This window comes from Mandrillus leucophaeus, unplaced genomic scaffold, assembly GCF_000951045.1.
Source record: "Mandrillus leucophaeus isolate KB7577 unplaced genomic scaffold, Mleu.le_1.0 Scaffold284, whole genome shotgun sequence".
Classification (NCBI taxonomy): domain Eukaryota; kingdom Metazoa; phylum Chordata; class Mammalia; order Primates; family Cercopithecidae; genus Mandrillus; species Mandrillus leucophaeus.
This window is the reverse complement of record NW_012102965.1, coordinates 2,851,286-2,874,088: the sequence shown is the minus strand read 5'-3', so window position 1 is coordinate 2,874,088 and position 22,803 is coordinate 2,851,286. Positions and strand designations below refer to the sequence as shown.

At 38.7% G+C, this 22,803-nt stretch overlaps 2 protein-coding genes across 2 annotated transcripts in view; one reads left to right on the top strand and one right to left on the bottom strand.

Moving 5' to 3' along the window:
- JAK1 (Janus kinase 1) overlaps nt 1–5,782 on the top strand; it is a 139,406-nt gene extending 133,624 nt beyond the window's left edge. Inside the window, exons 22-26 of the mRNA XM_011985475.1 lie at nt 474–598; nt 969–1,141; nt 2,801–2,918; nt 3,504–3,614; nt 4,365–5,782. Of these exons, the coding sequence (XP_011840865.1) occupies nt 474–598; nt 969–1,141; nt 2,801–2,918; nt 3,504–3,614; nt 4,365–4,460 (623 nt within the window). The 3' untranslated portion in view covers nt 4,461–5,782. The remainder of the gene's footprint in view (nt 1–473; nt 599–968; nt 1,142–2,800; nt 2,919–3,503; nt 3,615–4,364) is intronic.
- Nucleotides 5,779–22,803, bottom strand: part of RAVER2 (ribonucleoprotein, PTB-binding 2) — a 69,915-nt gene continuing 52,890 nt past the window's right edge. Inside the window, exons 10-11 of the mRNA XM_011985476.1 lie at nt 22,532–22,668; nt 5,779–8,125 (exon numbers count right to left, since the gene is read on the bottom strand). Of these exons, the coding sequence (XP_011840866.1) occupies nt 7,979–8,125; nt 22,532–22,668 (284 nt within the window). The 3' untranslated portion in view covers nt 5,779–7,978. The remainder of the gene's footprint in view (nt 8,126–22,531; nt 22,669–22,803) is intronic.

Below are 22,803 nucleotides of genomic sequence, written 5' to 3'. Positions count from 1 at the left end.
CTGTCTCTCCACGTCACTTGCACTTATGCCTTATGAAACTGATTCCTACTCCACCTCCACCCACTTCCCTGTTCTGATCCAATACTAGCCAGGGTATTTCATTTTCTAGTTGTCTAAATCAAAGTGGCAAGTAATATTTACTAATAATTGTATCTTATTTGCAAGCCAGTATCTACTCATGGTAGTGAAATTGACAGTGAGCTGATAATTTTTGAAAGTGATCATTTGCCTGTGGTTTACAGAGCACTCTGTTATCTCAGTAAGTGCTTATGCCTGTGAGGTAGGTACACCAGTGTTACCATCTCCATTCACTGCTGAGGATCCTGAGGCATAAGAGGTCAAGTAACATGCCTGTGATGAAGGGGTGAAGCTGACATCACCTCAGGGCCTCTGTCTCAGATCCTGTGCCCTTGCCTCTCCCACGGTTCCCTCATTTGGCAGCCTCAGACTGATGGGTGTTTTTTTCTAAACAGGAGGAAATGGTATTAAGCTCATCATGGAATTTCTGCCTTCGGGAAGCCTTAAGGAGTATCTTCCAAAGAATAAGAACAAAATTAACCTCAAACAGCAGCTAAAATATGCCGTTCAGATTTGTAAGGTAAAAAATAAATAAATAAATAAAGACAGCATGTTACAGATTCAGACATCAGGCGCTCTGTCCTGGGTAATTGGTTTGTAATTTGACTCCAAGTGGGAAAGTTTATGATAATTATACTGAGTTTGTCTTTCTCTGCATTATTTAGATGGAAAGTCAGCCTCTACTAAGAAAGTCAATGGATTTAAATATGGTTGTTTTAATGTATATTTCTTTGAATCAGTTTGGTCTTAATACTCTTGCATAAAAGTCAGAACCAAAAAAATTGTCAGTGATATGTGAATGAAATGACATTTCTGTTTTCTCTGATGAAGTGATAGATAATACAATCTAAAGTGACTTTATGTGCTTGACTTTTACTTCTCTCTCTCAGGGGATGGACTATTTGGGTTCTCGGCAATATGTTCACCGTGACTTGGCAGCAAGAAATGTCCTTGTTGAGAGTGAACACCAAGTGAAAATTGGAGACTTCGGTTTAACCAAAGCAATTGAAACCGATAAGGAGTATTACACCGTCAAGGATGACCGGGACAGCCCTGTGTTTTGGTAACTGAATCAAACCGCCAGGTTTTATCAATGCGTCATAGAGTTTACAGTTTTGATAGGCCCTTTCTGGCTATATTAATGTCTCTCATTCCTCTGGCCTGACTCAAGATTAGAGAAGGTTTAGAACATTTGGAATTGATTGATATTTATCTTCAAGAAACACACCTTTCCAGCTGTTTCATTGAAAACAGCCTATATAAATGCCTGCGCTTCATCTAACACCGTCTTTCAAGGAATGAAAGAAATCTAACCACTCGCTCAACATTCCCAGCTTCCCAGGAGAGGGCATTCATCTGATGCAGTTCTTAAAACTGTGAGCAGGTGAAGGGGATCTAGTTCCTTTCTTAAACACATCCATGCAGAGGGAAGCTGTAGGACAGAGTGGGCATTGCAGATTCAGGGAACTCCTGGACAGAGCAGAGCAAAACCTGTGGGAGACCTGGCTGTCTCTCATGAATCACCAGAGGCCCCCAGGTTAGAAGGCCACACACTGGCTACAACCACGTCTCAGCCGGGAACACTGTCCAGGGGAGAGATTGCATACATCTCTACTACACCCTGCTACATAACCAGTCAGCACTCCCCAGGTGCATCCCACATGGACACATACATAGACCTTTCCCACTTATGGAGCCTAAACGTCTTCATTCATTCATTTAAGGAAATGCATCAAGGTCCTGCTTTGTGCCAGTACGGGAGATATGGTGAACAAGTAGGCCGAGTTTAGAGTTTTAACAGGCTAGGCAGCCACTGGCATGGAGCAGGAAACATACAGAAGGGGTCGGGCTTGGTTTTCTGGAAGTCATGAGTATTCAGATGAAACCTGAAAGATTCATGCGGGTTTAGACAGATGGTTGCAAGACAGCATGCATGACTAGGAAGAATGAGACAAGAGCAGTTGATTTCCCAGGAACTGAAAGCGAGGCTGGATGGTGGAATAGGTTTGCAGGAGGAAGCTTGAGTCATGAAGCTGGGACTTCATCTCAAGAGCAGTGGGATGCTGCTGGAGGGTTTAAGGACGGAGACTTTGTTTTAAAAAGACCACCATTGAATGAAGGGAACAAGATTGGAGCCAGGGAGTCTGATTTGGCTGCTTCAACAGCTCAGGCCAGAGCCAGTGACAGCATGAACTAGGACAGTGTCTGGGATAGTGACAGTAGGATTTGAGAGAAGTGAGTAGGTTCAAGGAGTATTTAAGGAGATTGGGTGCAGTGGAATGCCTTCATTTTTGGCTTGGGCAAGTGGGTATCATTCAGCAAAATAGGTAATGCTGGAAGAGGATTGGGCAGTGACGCCACATTGGGCAGTGAGGCCACTGATATCTCATTTTGAGCCTGCAGGCAGTCAGACCTGGGGCTCATCATTACATGGCCACCTCCTCCCGTACCGAGAGCATGTTCTCAGTGAAATGAAGAGCACAGACTTGTCGTGTTATTTTTAGGGCAGATGCGTGCTACCGAGAGCCTGTAAAGGATGCTGTACTATAGGTCAGATGTGCACCATAGCAGCTTATACATGATACGTGTAAAACATCATCCACACTCAGATGCTCTATTAAATTATAAGAAAAACCAAAGAGGTGATTTTTCAGTTATCCTGTAATGTCAGTTGGAATGTGCCTCCCAGGAAATGAAGTTTTGTGTTCTGCTTCCTTTCAAGGTATGCTCCAGAATGTTTAATGCAATCTAAATTTTATATCGCCTCTGACGTCTGGTCTTTTGGAGTCACTCTGCATGAGCTGCTGACTTACTGTGATTCAGATTCTAGTCCCATGGCTGTAAGTCCTCCTTTTCTCTTCATTTGAATCCAGTACCCATTTAAAATGTGTCCATCCCTCTGCTTGGTTAACTTTTGTTTTTAAATGGAATCCAATCAATGTATTATAATGGAAAGTGTCACTTTCCCACTTAACTTGGTTTGCTACTTGACAGTTATTTGTGGACCTCTCAAGTCTTGCTTTCACAATGAGCCCAGAGTTCCATAGGATGGCCTTGACTCTCAAGGATCTTATCTGTGTAGAGATGAACGGCAGTTTTATGGGAAAATGAGGAAGTTAAGTGGGGTAGCATTGGGTAGGGACCAGCCTTGTCTGCGCCTCCTTCATTCCTAAATCAGATCATTTTCTTGGGACAGACTCCTTGACCAGCACAAGGAGTGGCTGGTAGAGTCTAAGACGTTGGTTAGAGACAGGTCATTGAAAGCTAATAAGGATTTTGGATTTTTATTTAAAGTTACTAAGGGGAAAAGCCTTTTTATTGCTACTTAAATTTCCAGTTGATTGTAGAAATTTCACCTTAATCTGTTTGGCATTTATGTAAATACATGCAAAGTTAAATGTTTTGTTTGGTTTTATTTTATATAGTTGTTCCTGAAAATGATAGGCCCAACCCATGGCCAGATGACAGTCACAAGACTTGTGAATACATTAAAAGAAGGAAAACGCCTGCCGTGCCCGCCTAACTGTCCAGATGAGGTATCTATGGGCCACGTCACAGTAGTAACACTCCATTTCTATTGTGTTTTCGCAGCTTGAGTTATCCAGAAATGGGTAGAGGGGAGAGCGAGGAAATGATGCAGTGAAGTCCTATAAAATAGTTTTCTGAAGCTGAATTTCACATAAGATAACTGAGAAATCACCTTTGGGGCTAGATGATAGCCACCAGTTAGGTTCAGAGCAAGGATTCCCTCCAAAAGCCAGCCCCTCTTTATCCACTTGCTTGCCCCAGAGGGACAGGTTTTGGTGTAGCCTTAGTGTGACAAATATATATAATTGCATTTTTTGTGTGTAAGTTAGTTTATCCCACTTATTAGTAGCATTTATAGTATGTATTCAGTTTTCTAAGTGAACTGAGCCCTTTAATACTCAAAACTCTTGAGACTGCGTAAGACACACTGAACAGTATGAGTCAGAGAGTGAGGCAGCCAGTCTGGAAAGTTTAAGTCTGAACTGAGATTCAGCTTCACTCTCTAACCGGTTTACAGGAATGACCTGGATTTTACTGCAGTCAGTCAACCCTTGAGCTTCTCAAATGTTAAAATACTATTTATGAACTAGAGTTGTATCCCATTTTCTGTGTTTTAAACTGTTCAAACACTCGTTTTTCTGGTCTTTAAGGAGAAGTCATTTACATTTCCAAAATTATTTTCTTACTCTTGATGTTTCTGTATATTTTTTAAAGTTCCCAAATCTAACATTTTTACTGTTATTTCTTTCTTTTTACAGGTTTATCAACTTATGAGGAAATGCTGGGAATTCCAACCATCCAATCGGACAAGCTTTCAGAACCTTATTGAAGGATTTGAAGCACTTTTAAAATAAGCATGAATAACATTTAAATTCCACAGATTATCAAGTCCTCCTCCCACAACAAATGCCCAAGCCATTTTTTAAAAATTTGTAATGAAAACAGTTTGTGTTCTGTCCAAAAAGTCATTGAACTCATACTTGAGTACATATACATGTATAAGGCATGCTGTAGTGCTTAATATGAGTAAGGAGTTCCTCTTTAAATTTGGTACCGGTAACTTAGTGACACATAATGACAACCAAAATATCTGAAAGCACTTAAGCACTCCTCCTTGTGGAAAGAATATGCCACCATTTCCTCTGGCTAGTTCACCGTCACAGCTGCATACCAAAAGGGGATTTTTGAAAACAAGAGGAGTTGACCAAAGTAATGTCTGAAGATGATTGCTTTTCCCTGCTGCCAGCTGATCTGAAATGTTTTGCTGGCACATTAATCATAAAGATTGATGGACCTAGCCCTCAGATTTCAATATCTATACAGTACTAGACCATGCATTCTTAAAATATTAGATACCAGGTAGTATATATTGTTTCTGTACAAAAATGATTGTATTCTCTCACCAGTAGGACTTAAAACTTTGAGTTGTTTCTCCAGTGGCTTAGCTCTTGTTCCCTTGGGTGACCACTAGCACCCATTTTTGAGAAAACTGGTTCTACATGGGGGGATAGCTGTGGAATAGATGATTAGCTGCATGTTAATTCTCGAGAACTAAGCCTGTGCCAGTGCTTTCCTAAGCAGTATACCTTTAATCAGAACTCATTCCCAGAGCCTGGATGCTATTACACATGCTTTTAAGAAATGTCAGTGTATGTCCTTTTATAACTCTACCACTTTGGAGCAAGCTATTCCAGCATTGGTTTTGAATGCTGTATGCAACCAGTCAGAATACCACGTACGCTGCACTGTTCTTAGAGTGTTTCCATACTTACCACCCATCTACAAGGGTTGATCCCTGTTTTTACCATCACCCTATGGTACAACACTTGAAAGGAAAGACCCCGCTAGAGGCACTAATGAACTTCAGGATCCACTAGACAGTTTTCAGTTTGCTTGGAGGTAGCTGGGTAATCAAAAACGTTTAGTCACTGATTCAATGTGAACTATTAAGGCCTTTATGACCAAGAGTCTGAAAATCTTATGCTGTTTAGTATTTGTTTGATATTGTTACTTTTCACCTGTTGAGCCCAAATTCAGGATTGATTCAATGGCAGCAGTAAAGTTGCCATTTAAATTTGTTCATAGCCTACAACACCAAGGTCTCTGTGTCAAACCTGTGGCCACTCTATATGCACTTTGTTTACTCTTTATACAAATAAATATACTAAAGACTTTACATGCATATGCCTTTTAATATTAAAAGATTTCATTTTCAAAGCATTTCAAACAATCTGCTAACATAGAAAAATAACAGTATAGTTTTGGGGGGAGGAGGGGGTGGGTTATGGTCCTTATTACTAACACCACTTGATTTGCACTTCATTATTGTGCCCAGTGATAATGGGACGCAGGCCAGTATGGATGGCATGTCCACTGTGCCGTAGTCCAGACACCTTTGTTTTACTTCCTTCAACCTCTTCCTGCTTTCACTTTGCAGCTCTGATGCAAAATTCACCATTTTTCCTTCCTTCTGTTTGCACCATAGTGGAGGTGTGACTAAGCACTGAAGAGGCTGAATGCAACAGGAAAATAGGAAGGAGAAGTGCAGGGTGTGAAAAACCCATTAGTCATCTGCTATGTAACTGGATGATGCCTAATTTTTATCAGTTATTTATAGGTAGTATACTTAGAAATTACCTTAAACTTTGTAGCTGTCATTTTCCAACAGAAGCTACTATATGCAATAAATTAGACCAAGTGAAATTCTTTACAAAGCATACAACATATGTACCAATTCTAGACTTCATAATTAAAACAGGATATCCACATCATAGTTAAAAATAACAAGTCCCCAAAGTGACAAGATATTTAATGATCTGATTTCAAAAAGCGCAGGACAGAGATCCCAAATTCCCTATCAATTAATTACAGTCTTACAACAATAAACAAACTTAGAAATTTCTAGATGGCAAAAGGTTTCTCATGCATTTAATACCAAGGTCTTCAAGAAATGGTGATGTCAAAAGTCATATTCCGTAAAGATAAAACTTCTTTCACAAGTAAATTGTGTTAAATAACTGATTTTTCATCCTAATACACTATCAAAGAGAGAGAGAGCAGAGAGTGAGGTATAGCTTATTAGCTCAGAGTGGTTATAAATACTGTGACTCCTTAAGACTCCATCAGCAAGTGCAGTATTGACTGCTTTACTATATTGTGGAAATAGGGCATTTAGTGATCAAAATAGGCCCGTCATTAGATCATTACTAGTATATGGTATGAAATGAGCACAGAAACCCATGGTCCTTTCCACCTACAAGTCTGTCTCAAAGGCTAAAGGTCTGTCTTTAGGTGAATTAAAAGGAATAGTTGCTATTAGAATTAGTGCTATTAGATCAGGGATCAGCAAACACTGTGTATAAATGGCCAGATAGTCAAAATTTTAGGCCATATGGTCTTTGCAGGCCATACAGTCTGTTGAAGCTAATCAGTTCTGCCATTGTAGCATAGGAGTGCCACAGACAACATGTAAATGAATGAGCATGGCAACGTCCCAATAAAATTTTACTTATGGACACTGAAATCTCAATTTCATATAAATTTCACGTCATAAATTTTCTTTTTTCGCCAACCACTTAAAAATGTAAACATTAGTCTTAGCTTGCAGGCAGCACAAAAGCGGGTGGTAGACCAAATGTGGCCCGAGGCTGTAGTGTGCCAACCCCTTTATTGGATTGCCAAAGCTACTTTTCTTAAAATACCTTCTATTTTTCACAGAAGGTATAAATGGTAAACAACATCTTAAAGCATCGGTAGTACTGGATACCTTTGACATCACTGTCACTCTCTTACCGGGTTTAATTTTGCGTGGCTGGTGTGGGTGTAATTGAGTACAATTAAAGATGTAAAGATGCATGTAGAGCATCTTTATAATATTACCATCAGCACATTTGGTACTTGCACCCTTGTAGTTCTAGGAAAAGTCTTAAAAATGTAAAAACGCAATTACTTCTAGGGAAAGTAAATTGAAATGCACATTGGCTTGTAAGAAACTCATTCTTCTAAGGCTCGGGAAACAACACTGCTTCCCATTTATTGCTTCAAACTTTTATAGATGGTGTCAGAATTATTCCCAGTCCTCAAACAAGGAATAGTGGAACATTGTTAGTTTCTCCAATGGATTGTAAGTTTCTCCAATGGATTAGCACACTGATTAAGATGCATCTGATTCTAGTGGAAAATGTCCTCAATTGATGTCTTTCCTTATTGCTATTTTTTATTTGGCATTTCTGCCTGCTGCACAACACAGTTCCTTCTGGGAAATTATAAACCCGTATTTAAAGGATATGGCTAGTTTGAATGAAGTTAAGGCAGCGATGAACAGCAGAGATACTGCAGAGAACCTTAGGGGGTTATTAGGAGAGAGCTTAACTCAGTACACTCGCTTCTTTTTTAAGTAAGTTTCCATGTAATATGCTCCTGTGCCCTGAGAATGCTGGTCAACACATTCCACTGAACCACCTTCTGGGGCAGAGATGAGATATGATGAGCCTCGCTTTTCATTTCTTAAAGATGACACCTATGAGAAAATAAAATTGCAGCTAGTTTTAAAATTTGAAGTTGGCTTATTCATGAAATATATTTATAAGAAAAGCATTCTACTTTGAGTTGGTAAATACAGAATAACAGGATAAATACCCAAACTATCAAAAAATACACAACCCCTTAATTTCTGTATCAACATCACCTTTGGAACTTCTGCAGGACACAAACAAACCAGTCTCAGCACCTTCACTCCCAACCCCAACATTCTGGGAAAAGAAAAATGAGAGCACTGCATGCAGTTGCTTCTGCTGATCACAGCTAGTTAAACCCACGGAATCAGAATATCAACACCGAGTGTCAATCAAGCTGCATATTGAATTAGATGTTAAGTGTGCCTGGTGACAAGAGGAGTGGTGAGAGAATAAATCAGTAGGTGTAGAAACTGACAAATGACATCAAGGAAAACAACATGATACATTCTAGAGAGCAATGGGAAACTCAAGAGCTTTGGTCTCCACAATAATCGCCTGGTGAGCATATTAAAATGCAGATTTTCAGGCACCATCCCAGAGATTTTAACCTGAAAGTGGGCCAGATGTCCTCATAAGCGGTCACAGTGATAGCACAGTAAGTTCAATGGTGTAGCACTGCTCAGCTTAATGCCTCTTAGTTTTAGCTTTTACAAAAATAAGTGCAACAAGCTTATCAAAGCAGAATTATGTGACTTAATATGCAAGAACTTAGAAATGACTGATGAGTAAAGCTTCCAGCAACACACAGGAGCCTTCTCACGTTGCAATTAAAACTGCAGTTGTTTTTGAACCAACAACAGTCACAATTTTTAAAAGTGCAGCCAGCCTCAGAGGTAACAGATGATACGTCTCTCTCAACTCCTTGCTAAAGTAGTTCTCAATGGTCCATGTTAGGAAGAGGGATGACCAGACTGCGTCCTCTGGTACTTCATTTCAATGTGGCTTACTGTGGGGACAGGCCGATACAAAGCGTCTTCACACAAGCCAGTGTAAAGGAGTGAAGCTGATGGGCAAAGAATCTGGCTTGAATTTCTGCCTCGACATTTTTTTTCCTAGCAGTAAAGTATATCTGGGGTTTGTGTTGGAATATGTTGGAAGGGAAGCAGGTGAGAGGATAGATGAAAGGAGACCGGCCGCCGTTAGTTGATAGTTGTCGAAGCTGAGTTGATGGTGACAAGGGTGCAGCCCTAGAGAAGGGCTGCTGCACCAAACAGCTTGCTCACCTCTTAGGCAGAGCCTCTGCCCCAAAAACCCTTCCTCCCAGTGTCCAGCCTCTTCATTATTCTCTCCAGCTGCCTTCTTCATTAGGGCCCCTTCACTGGTAGGTGATCTTTCTGAACGTTGAACCCCAGCCACTAACACCATCCGACCTTACTTCAGGTATAAAGAATTCTTTTTAGCAGCTTTCCTCCTCTTATAAGTCATCAGTCCATTCTATAAATAGATTTTCCAAAGACTGGGGGAGGGAAGCAGACAGTTCACTTTGGGATCTGGGATGCTCCTGCTCTTCTCACCCACCTTCCCCAATTCTTCTCCCCATGTAGTTATCTATTCTTTCGTGTCTTGGCATGTAGCAAAGCAGCAGCCTGGGTTTCTGTCTTTCTATACCATCTTCACTGTCAGAAGCCAGATAGGAAATTTATTTCATTCTTTTATTCAAAGGGCTTCTCAATGGTGCTACACCATTCACCGAACCAACTGAGACCTATGAGATCAGCAAAAAACTTCACTGAGCAGCACAGGAAAATATTAGAACAGGAAATGAAAGTGGGTGTCACTCATCTTACAATGAAGACAAAGCCTGCAAACATTACGTTGAGTAAAATAAGACATTCAAAAAGAGACAGACATGGTATGATTACACCAATGTGAGATATAAAAGTTAGTCCCGGTTATAAAAACAAAAAGTCAAATGATGTTCTCTTCAGGAGCTGAGGGAGAGAGCGGGAAAAGTACAGTTTACTATCAGATTTTTTGTAAAATGAAAATCTAGAGATCTGTTGCAAAATAATGTAAATATACTGAACATTACTAAACTGTACACTTAAATATTTAATAGTAATTTTATATTTTTATCACAATTAAAAATTTAAACCTTAAAAAAAAATAAAATGGGTTTCACTATAGCCCTTGTGATACTGGGAGAAAGGTAATCCTTCTGATACGCCCTATCAAAGATCTAACTTCTAGTCTAAGGACTGGTGAATGGGGAATGACGATTTAAAATTTTGAAACAAAGCTCAGTGCTCTGGGAGAAATAAATTCCTACATAAGAACCACCACCACCACCACAACAAAACACAAAAGAGGGAAAGAATATAAAGTTAGCAAATATTTTTCCTTCTATTTTGTATTTGCAGGATATAGACATCCATTCCTTTATAAGTGATCTATTGTGGGCACTGAGTTTGTGTGCTATGAGGTTTACCTGGATGAATGAAACTTGGACTATGCCCTCCCATAGCTCATATCCTAGGAGGGGAAGGAAGAGGAATGCAAAACATAATTCTAAAAGGGGACTTCCACTTTGACAAAAGAGAAATAGAAGTGAAGTGCTAAAGCTTTTTACAGACAAGGAAAATGGGGGAGGGGGCTTGAAAGGTACAGGCACTGGTTTCATGGATGAGATGGCATCTGAGTTAGGATTTGGAAGTGAGGTCATATATGGACATGAGGAGACAGGCAGTGACCCTTCCAGGAGAAAGGCAGGGCCTGTGCAAAGGCAGATGGCAAAAAAGCCAGGCCTGTGATGGTAGCAGCTGGCAGGCAGAAGGCGGCAGTGGCAGATGAGGTTGAAAAATGAAGCTGCCCTCAGTCATAGAGGGCTGGAATGCCAGGCTAAGGACTATAAACAGGACCATACCCTTGATCTTGGAATATGGCAAGATTAATAAGCAGCTCCGTAAAAAGTATGGCAATGAAGAAGACAGGCATTATTAGGTTTCTCCAGGAGGCTATTGAACTTCTCCCTTCACATGCACGTGAGCAAACACACACAGATTATATGTGATTTAAGACTTGATTTAAAATTTAGCATGAAACTTACAGATGAGACAGAACAAAGTGGTATACTTAGAAAATCTGAAAACAATTTTGATAAGCATTTATGCTTTGAATACTAAACAAAAGGAAGACCTTGATAGAAACTGTAATATTCTAGTTTTACAAGTCTAATATTCAGGTGGAAATCAAATACACACAATAGTCATTTTAGGGGACTTCATCTTTAGCAGGGTCTTTTTTAGGGTTGGCTGAATAGTTTGCACCCAGTGGTTCCATTCTGTACTTTGGAAGTACAATCCAAGTCTAATACTTCCTTATCAGAATGGGCATAACTTCAGCGGAGGCCCCTCACTCTCGTGCCCCTGGGCAATCCTACTATATCCCCACCCTACCCTGCCCACTTATCTCCCCTCCCCTAAGTGACTACTTCAAGCCTTCTCTTTTCTCGAAGCCCCAGCAATACACCCTCATCTTCACTCTCAGCTGATGCTTTGCTTTCTATTTCACCAAGGAAACAAAATCGAAAGAGAAATCTTAAGATGCACAGTGACTGACTCCTGGTCTCTTTACTTACCCTCACTTCCTTGGTGATCTCATCCAATTTCATGCAATTCACAATTACAGCAATTTACAGGAATGTGATGGTTCTCAAATATATACCTCTGCCCATAACTCTCCCCTCACCTCCAGACTTGTATAATGAACACCAATACGGCAACATCTTCACTTAGGGATCTTACGTCTAAAACGTACCCATAAAACTTGCTCCACCCACACAGTCTTGCCCATCTCAATCAGTAACAAATTCATTTTTCTAGGCCAAAACTCTTGGGTCCTTGGCTCCTCTCTTACCCTCGTATACCCCATTGACTCCACCTTCCAAAAAATGTCTCCAGCCCAGCCACATATCACTACCTCTGCTGCTTCCAGGCTTGTCCAAGTCAGTGTTTTTACTTGAATTGTACCACAGCAGCTTCCTAACTGACCCTGCTATGTTCTACATTCATTATTTAACACAGCAGCTAGACATGTTAAACTATAAATACAGTCAATTATCCCTATACTCAAAACATTCCAGTGGCTTTCTATCTTAGAGTAAAAGCCAAAGTCCTTACAAGGGCCTAAAAGGTCACAAACTGTCTGTGTGCTCTGCCTCCCCCACCCCACTGTGACTTCATCTCCTATTCTCCACTTTGCTCACTCCTCTTCTGCCCTAAAGGTTGCTTGCTGTTCCTTTAACAGACCAAGCATGTTTCTGCCTCAGAACCCCTGCACTTGCTGTTCCCTGTCCCTGGAACGCACTTTACATAGATACTCATGTGGCACACTCCCTAAAGCTCTGATCTTTGCCCAAGAATCAGTTTTACAATGAACCCTTCCTTGACCACATATTTAAACTCCAAGTCTTCCCAGACACTCTTTAGCCTTCACCTCATTTTCTCTACAGCGATCACTATTCCTTTTACTAATTTTTTTCCCTAAATGTAAGTTCCATTCTTATAAGAATTTTGATGTTTTGTTCATTGCCATACCCCTAGTGCCTAGAACAGTCCTGTCATATAGTAGACATTCAGTATATACTGGTTGAATGAGTAAATGAATACCTTTCAAAAAATATTTTCTAAGCATGCATTCCCAATTCCTTCAGCGAATAGTCATGGGCTATGGTTTCTGACACTCTGGCATGGCAAAACTGGACACCATAATCTACTAGAGCCTACCAAAGCAAAGATTAATGTGCTTCTCACTTTGGGCAGCTGCCCTCTTGTTAGAATTTCAAATTAGTTGGCTCTTTTAACTGTTGCTCACCAATCTAATCTTTTGCACACATCTACTATGAAACCCATTCTCTATGCAGTTGCTATTTTATCTTAGATTTTAAAAAAATTTTCTTTCTTTTATTAAAGCAAATCTTTTTATTTTCATATAAATGTAGACTTTTATCCCATTCATTTCCAAGTGAATGCAGAAACAGAATGTCACCATATCATTTGCTGACTGCCAGTTTACTACTTACAATGTATCTTAAGCTCAATTTTTAAGCTCATGTCAATAATTGAACTGGTGGCTAGTTTTCATAGCTCTCATAAGAACTGGGGAAAGGGGAATCTTGACTATCCCTTAGAAGATTCCTTTGGGATATGTTAATGTCAACAGTGAATTCCATTAGGCTCATCTGCTATCAGTCCAATTAAAGGTATTTATTATTGTTGTTCTTCTGAAAAGAATATAAGCATTTAGCAGGTAGTCCTTTAAATACAAAATGAAATTTGTTTTCAGAAAATTCTGCCTCTAGGACTCCTCAGTCTCACCCTTACCTTCAGCTCCACTTCACCTTTTCTAAGTCTTGTCTCTTCAGTGGAGTCAGGTATATGGAGAACCAAAATTGGACTGCACTAGTTCTCCTGAGATCTGAATCAAGCCCCTAATGTCCCTTTCTTATAGCTTCAAGTCCAGCTTTTAGATTTCAGACCTACAGAAACATGAATTAATTTTATTATCATTTCTGCATTAAACATTTTTAAAATTTTATTTAAAAATACAACTTTCTCCCATTGTTAAAAATGTTTGAAAATCAATATGCTTCATTCTCTGACATTAATGATATAACTAATAAAAAATGTCTCTGTCTCATATATACATACATACATATTTCCAATGTTCATATTCATGTGTGCCTCTCAGCTACTTTTCTTCATATGAATAATGGTTAAGTCCTAACACTGGATTTAACGATTCATCCCCAAAAAGGTATTGCACAGCACTAATTTTTTTTTTTTTTTTTGGAGACAGGGTCTTGCTCTGCTGCCCAGGCTGGAGTGCAATGGCAGGATCTCAGCTCACTGCAGCCTCTGCCTCCTGGGCTCAAGCGATTCTCCTGCCTCAGCCTCCTGAGTAGCTGGGATTACAAGCGTGCACCACCACACCTGGCTAATTTTTTGTATTTTCTGTAGAGAGAGGGTTTCCCCATGTTGGCCAGGTTGGTCTTGAACTCCTGACCTTAGGTGATCCACCCACCTCGGCCTCCCAAAGTGCCGGAATTATAAGCATGAGCCACCGCGCCCAGCCAAAATACATTTCAATAGCTTGCTTTCCTTAATTCCAGTTTTTAACCAAAATCACTTTTTAAAAGTACTTTCCAACTTATTGTCTAGGGTTAATATATAGATAACCTGTGCTCCCATAATTGTTGTTTAATGTGGGCTTATGTTTTAAAACATATTTTGTATGACAGGTGTTTGTCACAAGATTCGGATCTATCACGGTCCATACAAAAATCCACACAGCATTCATTACATAATATAATGCACTTTTTGGCAAGTCGGCCTGCATTGTTTGACCACTGGGTGGCAGCATTCGGCTCTGTATGAAAGGACCAAGCATTTTCCAGGTCTTTTGTTCATTTTTCTTTCCTCTTCCCTTATCACATCATCTCATCATATATTCTGTGGTTGATTCCCTGGAACAAGGCAGTCAGCCTCCTGGCAGGGGAGATCCCTGGACTCAGGGCAACACAAGAACACACTGTGCAAGCAGATAACACTGCTGTGCTGCACGCTGGACAACTGCCACGTATGGCAACTGTCAAATGAAAAATCAAAATCAGGCCGGGCGCAGTGGCACAGGCCTGTAATCCTAGCACTTTGGGAGACCAAGGCAGGCAGATCACTTGAGGTCAGGAGTTCAAGACCAGCCTGGTCAACGTGGTGAAACTCCGTCTCTACTAAAAATACAAAAATTAGCTGGGCATGGTGGTGGGCACTTTTAATCCCAGCTACTCAGGAGGCTGAGGCAGGAGAATCACTTGAACCCAGGAGGTGGAGGTTGCAGTGAGCCGAGATTGTGCCATTGCACTCCAGCCTGGGCGACAGAGCAAGACTCTGTCTCAAAAAAAAAAAAAAAAAAATTCACAACGTCAGCAGTCATATTAAATAGCTGAAAAAACTCTTACTTTTTTTTACGTTATTGAGACTAACGACTATGTCAAACTGGAAAGACGCTTAAGATATATTTTGACCTATTTTACCTATTTTAATTAAAGGGGAAGGGTGAAATGTTTTGTCTTTGATAAATTATAATTAGATGTTAGATTTAGGTGTTTAATAGACATTTAATAAAGTGGCTTAAAAGCTTCTCTTTTAAGGTAGGTTTCTCCCAACCATTTGACATAGATGGACCTCAGAATCTGAAATTTCAAACTCAACTTGTACATTCATATTGACAGGTTTACATAGCTGACTATAATGCTATTATCACTGCTACAATGTATACTACAAATTTTTAAATAATTTATTTCTGATTTAAGTTTTCTCAATCACAGTTCAAATATTCAAGACATACAGCCTTTGAGAAAATTAGTAACTACAGCTCAATGGCAATTCTGTACAACTAACTAGAGAAATGGAAGGGGTAGTGCATTTAAAACTTATTTCTAATTAGACCTAGATCTTGAAAAATGGATCTGATCTGTTTGCTTATAACTAGCTACTTTCAGGATCTCTAAAACACTAAATGAAAATGCTATTCTCTGTTTAGTACAGTTGAAGCTTATTTTTTAAAGAGTCCAAAATTTGTTGATTCACAAGGTTCACCAACTTGTGAACAACTATCACTACAATTGAATTCTAGAGTATTTTTATCACTCTCCCCTCCCCCCAAAAATCCTGTTAATCACACTCCCTAACTCCTCCTTCCTCCAGCCCCCAGTAACCACTATCTACTTACATTCTCTATGGATTTGCCTATTCTGGATATTTCATATAAATGGAATATCATATGTGTACTTTTTGTCTGGCGTATTTCACTTAGCGTAATGTTCACAAGGTTCGCCAATGTTGTAGCATGGATCAGTACTCCATTCCTTTCTATGGATGAGTAATATGCCATCATGTGGATATTACCACATTCTGTTTATTCATTTATCACTTGACGGACATTTGGGTTGTTTTCCTTTTTGGCTGTTATGAATGCTGCTGCTGTGCCAATGCATGTACACATTTGTGTATAGACACACATTTTCAATTCTCTTGGATATACCTAGGAGTCAAATCCTGGGGCCATCTGGTAATTCTTTAACATTTGACAAACTGCCACACTCTTCCAAAGCAGCTGCACCGTTTTATATCCCACCAACCCCTAGCACTGTATGAGGATTCCCATTTCTCCGCATCCTTGCCTACATTGTTATAGTTCATTTTTCTTCATTCTCTTTTCTTTCAGTTTCTCAGACTGGATCATTTCAATTGACCTACATTCCAAGTTTGTCGAGTCTTCTTCCTGCTCCAATCTGCTGCTGTGCTATAGTAAATTTTTCATTTGTTACCATACTTTTCAAATATAGAATTTCTATTTGATTTTTAAAAATAATTTCTCTCTTTATTGATATTCTCTATGTGATGAGATGTTGTTCTCATACTTTTGCTTTTTTGTTTGTTTGTTTTTGAGAAGGAGTCTTACTCTGTCACCCAGGCTGGAGTGCAGTGGCACAATCTCGGCTCACTGCAAGCTCCGCCTCCCAAGTTCACGCCATTCTCCTGCCTCAGCCTCCCGAGTAGCTGGGACTACAGGCGCCGGCCACCACGCCCGGCTAATTTTTTGTATTTTTAGTAGAGATGGGGTCTCACCATATTAGCCAGGATGGTCTCGATCTCCTGACCTCATGATGTGCATGCCTCGGCCTCCCAAAGTGCTGGGATTACAGGCGTGAGCCACCGCGCCTGGCCTCTCATACTTTTTAAAAGTTCCTGAAACGTGGCTCTCTTTAATTCTTTGAAAATATTTTAAATCTTTGATTAGTAAGTCCAGTGTTTGCACTTCCTTACGGACAGTTTCTATTAATTACTTTTCTCTTTGTGTATGGGTCATACTTTGTCATAAAATCTTTGTGTGTTCCTGTGTCCAGGATGGTATTGCCTAGGTTGTCTTCCAGGGTTTTTATAATTTTGTGTTTTACATTTAAGTCTTTAATCCGTCTTGAGCTGATTTTTGTCTATGGTGTAAGGAAGAGGTCTGGCTTTAATCTTCTGCATATGGCTAGCCAGTTATCCCCGCACCTTTTATTGAATAGGGAGTCTTTACCCCATTGCTTTTGTCAACTTTGTCGAAGACCAGATGGTTGCAGATGTCCAGCCTTATTTCTGGGCTCTCTATTCTTTTCCATTGGTCTATGTGCCTGTTCCAACAGAGTTTCAACAAGGCATAAATATATACTTCTACTGCTTCTATTCAACATTTTACTGGAGTTTTTAGTGCAATATCGTTCCTTGGACATAGGAACGGGCAAAGATTTCATGACAAGACACCAGAAGCAATTGCAGTAAGAGCAAAAATTGACAAGTGGGATCTAATTAAATTAAGAGCCTCTGCAAGCAAAAGAAACTATCAACAGAGTAAACAGAGAACCTACAGAATAGGAGAAAATTTTTCCAAACTATACATCTGACAAAGGGCTAATATCCTGCATTTATAAGGAACTTAAATTTACAAGAAAAAAGCAAACAACCCCATTAAAAAGTAGGCAAAGGACATAAACAGACACTTCTCAAAAGAAGACACATATGCGGCCAACAAGTATATGAAAAAAAGTTCAATATCACTGATCATTAGAGAAATGCAAATCAAAACCACAATGAGATACCATCTCATACCAGTCAGAATTGGCCATTACTAAAATGTCAAAAAATAGCAGATGCTGGTGAGGTTGTGGAGAAAAGGGAACACTAATACACTGTTGGTGGGAGTGTAAATTCGTTCAACCATTGTGGCAAGTAGTGTAGCAAAATCTCAAAGAGCTAAAAACAGAATTACCACTGGACCTAGCAATCCCATTACTGCGTATATACCCAGAGGAATATAAATTATTCTATCATAAATACACATGCACACAAATGTTCACTGCAGCACTATCCACAATAGCAAAGACAAAGAATCAACCGAAATGCCCATCAGTGACAGGCTGGATATTTGGTACATATACACTATGGAAAACTATGCAGCCATAAAAAAGAACGAGATCATGTCTTTTGTGGGAACATGGATAGAGTTGGAAGCTTTTATCCTTAGCAAACTAATGCAGGAACAGAAAACCAAATACCACACGTTCTCACTCGTAAGTGGGAGCTAAATGATAAGAACTTATGAACACAAAGAAGGAAACAACAGACTGCTGTCTACATAACGGTGGAGGGTGGGAGGAGGGAGAGCAGTAGAAAAGATAACTATTGGATACTGGGCTTAATACCTGGGTGATGAAATAATATGCACAAAAAACCCCTGTGACACGTGTTTAGCTATGTAATAAACCTTCACGTGTACCCCCAAACCTAAAATTAAAAATTTTTTAATATTAGAAAAGAAAATTTGTTATAATGCAGGCTGTTTTCATTTGATAGAATTATAACTACTGTTCAATTTAGGTTTACCACTCGGATATTTGTTTTTATTAGACTTAGTTGTTTTTGTCTTTCATGGCATATTTTGGCTTAATCAAATGTTTTTATAATTTCATTGTAATTAAACTGTTCATGTTTTAGCTATATCTCTTTGTATAATTTTTTAATGGTTGCTGTATGGATTACAATATGCGTTCCACAACTTATCACAGCCTACTCAGAGTTACTTTTGATGTACTTCATGTAAAACATAACCCCAAAACCATAATTTCATTTACCTTATTGTCCTTTACACTATTGCTATCAAATATACTATATCTATATACATTATAAACCCTATATGTTAAAATTTTTGCTTTTAAATAAAGAGAAAATATATAATCTTTTTTAGTCACCTGCATGCTTACTGTTGCCTTAACCCAGTGGTTCTCAATGGTGTGTGTGCTGGTGGGGGCAATCTAGGGGTTAGAGGACAAGGATGTTGCCAAATCTCCTACAAGCACAGAATAGCCCTTCCCACTTAAGAGAGAATCATCCAGCCCTAAATGTTAATAGTACCAAGATTGAGAAACCTGTCTTAAGATAATGTGCATTGTTTTTATCTGGTTGCTCTCAAGATTATCTCTTTATAACTATAGTTTTCAGCATACTAACTATAATGTGCCTAGGTAAAAATTTCCTTTTATTTATCCTGCTATGCAGGAGGACCTCCAAGCCTGTTAGATCTGTAAGTTTTTTGAAGCAAATCTGGAAAATGTTTGACCATTATTTTTTCAAATAATGTGTGCCCCCATTATCTTTCTCTTCTTCTCCCAGGACTCCATTTACATGTATTTTAGACTGCTTTATATTTTCCCTCAGGTCCCTGAGGATATGTTCCACTGGGCTTTTAAAAATCTCTTTTCTTTGTGTTCTTCAGATTGAGTTGTCTTTATGTTAACCGAACCTTTTTTCCTGGCCTCTCCAATCTTCTGCTATGCCCATCCAGTGTATTTATTTCAGATACTATAGTTTTCAGTTCCAAAGTTGTTATTTTTTAGTTTATATCTCTTGGCAGAGATTCCATATCTGTTCATTATTACTTTATTTTCTTTTAAGTTCCTAAACATATTTATAATAGCTGTTTTGTGGTTATTGTCTACAAGACCAACATCTGGGTCACCTTGGGGTCAGTTTCTACTTTTTCTCTTAATTGTGAGTCACATTTTCTTGCTTCTTCAACTATCTAGTAATTTTGTTCTACTGGACATATTGATTACTATAATATATTGTAGAGGCTACAGATTCTATTATCTTCCTCTGATGAATGTTGATTTCTGTTCTAGAAGGAGTTAACTTTGCTGAACTCAAACTCCAAACTCTGTCTCCTCTGCGCTGGAGAGGAGTTGAATCTCTTCTCAGTTCTTTTAGCCTTTCAGCTGTTTTCTACCAGGTCCCTTGGAGTTTCCCTCATACAAACACAGTTTAGGGGCCAGCCAACTGTATTCGGGTTAAGTTGACACACAGATTTTGAGGCTCCTTCTTATGCAACCCCCTCTTTTCCACAATTTCCCCCTTCACTTAACATCCTTGCTAACGGTCCTGAACTCTGTCATCTGATTCCTTAAGCTGGTGAGACTGCAGCTTTCTCCATCTAGGGAGCAGTATCAGGCAAAAAGCTATAGAAACACAAATATCATACAGTGATGTTATCCTGTTTTAGGAATAATTCTCGCATTTCCGCCTGCTTTTGGTCATTCATTCTCTAGTGCTTTCAAGTAGTTGGTTTTCATTTATATTTAGTCCAGTTCTAATAATGGTTATCTGTAGGGAAATAGTATGATACAAGCAACATCATCAATACTGGAAATGCCAATTAGGTTTTTAAATCTGATAGTTTTATTGAAGATAAAGATTATTTTGTCCCTCTATGCCTTGACATATTCATCTCTCCTAATTCATAAGCAGAGCAGCCCACACAGTTTCTCTCAGATATTACTTCGAAGCCTGAAGAAACTTCTCAATGGTATAAATAATGTGGCCTTTGGAATCAAGAAATCACTTACCAACTGTATGAACTTGGAGAGATTATTTACCCCTTCATGCTTCTCCACTTGTATCATGAAGGCGGTCATTTAAATCTCACAAGGTTGTTAGAAATAGTAATCACTTACGTCACAAAGCATATAGCAAGTGTTAAAAAGAAAACAAACACTTTTGGTTCCTTTCCCTTAGACTTCTTCCTTCATCCCAGCAGTGGTAATAGTGGAAGGAATTCCTAATACACGACCACCTTTTTCTATAATAGTTACTTTAGTTCCATTAGTTAAATTCCATTTACTTTAATGTTCCATTAGTAACATTTAATTAAGTTTATAAGGAAGAAAGAACATGAGAGACAGAACAAATCCCATTTTATGAACAAGCGTGCGCAAGAAGCAGGGACTGTCAAAGGAGACACTGAACAGTGCACGGAGGATTCATTCCCCCACCATATCTCTGGGCAAGCAAGTGTGGAGGCAGGAAGACATAGAGCAATGAAAAAGGCATCATTATTCCAGAATTTCTCCATGTGTGAATGAGAATGGAGAAATTCTCATTCTCCAATGAGAATACATAGAATGTATATAAGTATATAATATGTATGTATATAAGTATATAATAAATCATAGTAATCTAACAAGCAAAACTGCTAAGAAAAAGGCAAATTTAAAAAGAAATAAAAGAAAAAGTAAGTTCAAAAAATTTTTAAAGCTTAAATACGTATTTAATGAATTTTTAAAAAATTTATTGTGCTTCTGTTTATAAAAAGTTTGCTTCTTGAAAAGAAACAAATTGGAATTGTACAGGACTATATCTTATAAATTTTCCAATTAATGTCTTTATCTAAGTCATTACTTCAAATGTTATCTAATAAAGGACTGAAGATGAGTCTTATGAATCAATATAAGAGAATGCTTTCAGATTGCAGCAATTTGTGATCACTGTTCTCTAAATACAGATATACTGTCACCTAATTACATCATCTACCCAACCCATATTTTCCCATGTTGTCCCAGGTATATAAGATATGTCATATGTTTCACTAATATCCTGCTGCACCATTTTTACAGAACTTGGGTTATTTCTAGTACTCTATTAAAAAGGCATAATCAGGCGTCAATTGTTCTAAGTGGTTTTCTTTTCTAAGTTTATTAGAGACAGGTCAGGCAAACACAGAGCTGCTCCAAGGAAATCCAAGTGGAGACAAGGCTCCAACGAACAGGATAGAGCTGAGAAGAAGCTGGCTGTTCTAGGACAGTAAGAGTCAGAACTGATAATTATAAGACTCTTATGATTCCATAATCACACAGGGCTAACATGATATATACTCAGCGTACACCGCTAAGAGTAAGCTGAAGAAGGGCCAAAGCAAAACTGACATATTTAAGTAATGACACAGGATATCTTATGAACATAATACTTTTATGTTATTGATTGACTGGCTTAGAAGTTAGCACAGTAGTGTCTGTAAATATGATCATCTTTCTACATCTACAAACAGTGGAGAAGAACAGAGGCATTCCCTTGGGTTTCTCAGGTCTATACTAGTGCAAACCAAAGATTAGCAGCATTTTTCTATAAAGAACCAGATAGTACATATTTAATCTTGCAGGCCACATAGTCTCTGTTGTCATCACTCAACTCTTTTACTATAGCATGTCAGTACCATAGACAATATGTTAATGAATGGACATGGCTGTGTTACAATACAAATTTATTTACAAAACCAGGTGGTGGGCTAGATTTGGTCTATGGGCTGTAATTTGCCAACCACTAGGTAAACAATGAGAGGTAAATATCTAGTGCAAAATGATACTAAATAATGTCTTAAACACATTCCCAAATTTCAAATGATGAGTAAGAAATACATAGATCAGTGCAATTTGATTTTCCTGTGTTAATAATATAGGAACCACAATTTCATATTCAGTGAACTCAATATATAGTTGAACCAATGTTTCTGTGTATCATCAGAACCTGGGAATTATTTACCTGTGCGTAATCACCAAAAGGTGGAGAATAAGCAATACACTTTTCCAATGTGTGTTGTGATTCATTTCCCTGAGAGATTGCATCCAGAATGCTGCTTGCAATTCCAGTCTTATGAAGAGTGGTTTTACTTGCAGGGGCTAAAGGCAGAATCAACAAGTTTATTTTATTTAGGTTATTTTATTATACATTTATTTTATTTAGGTTATTTTAAACAAATTATTTTATTATAAATTGTTTTATAAATTATAAATTACTATTCAAATATTAGTTTA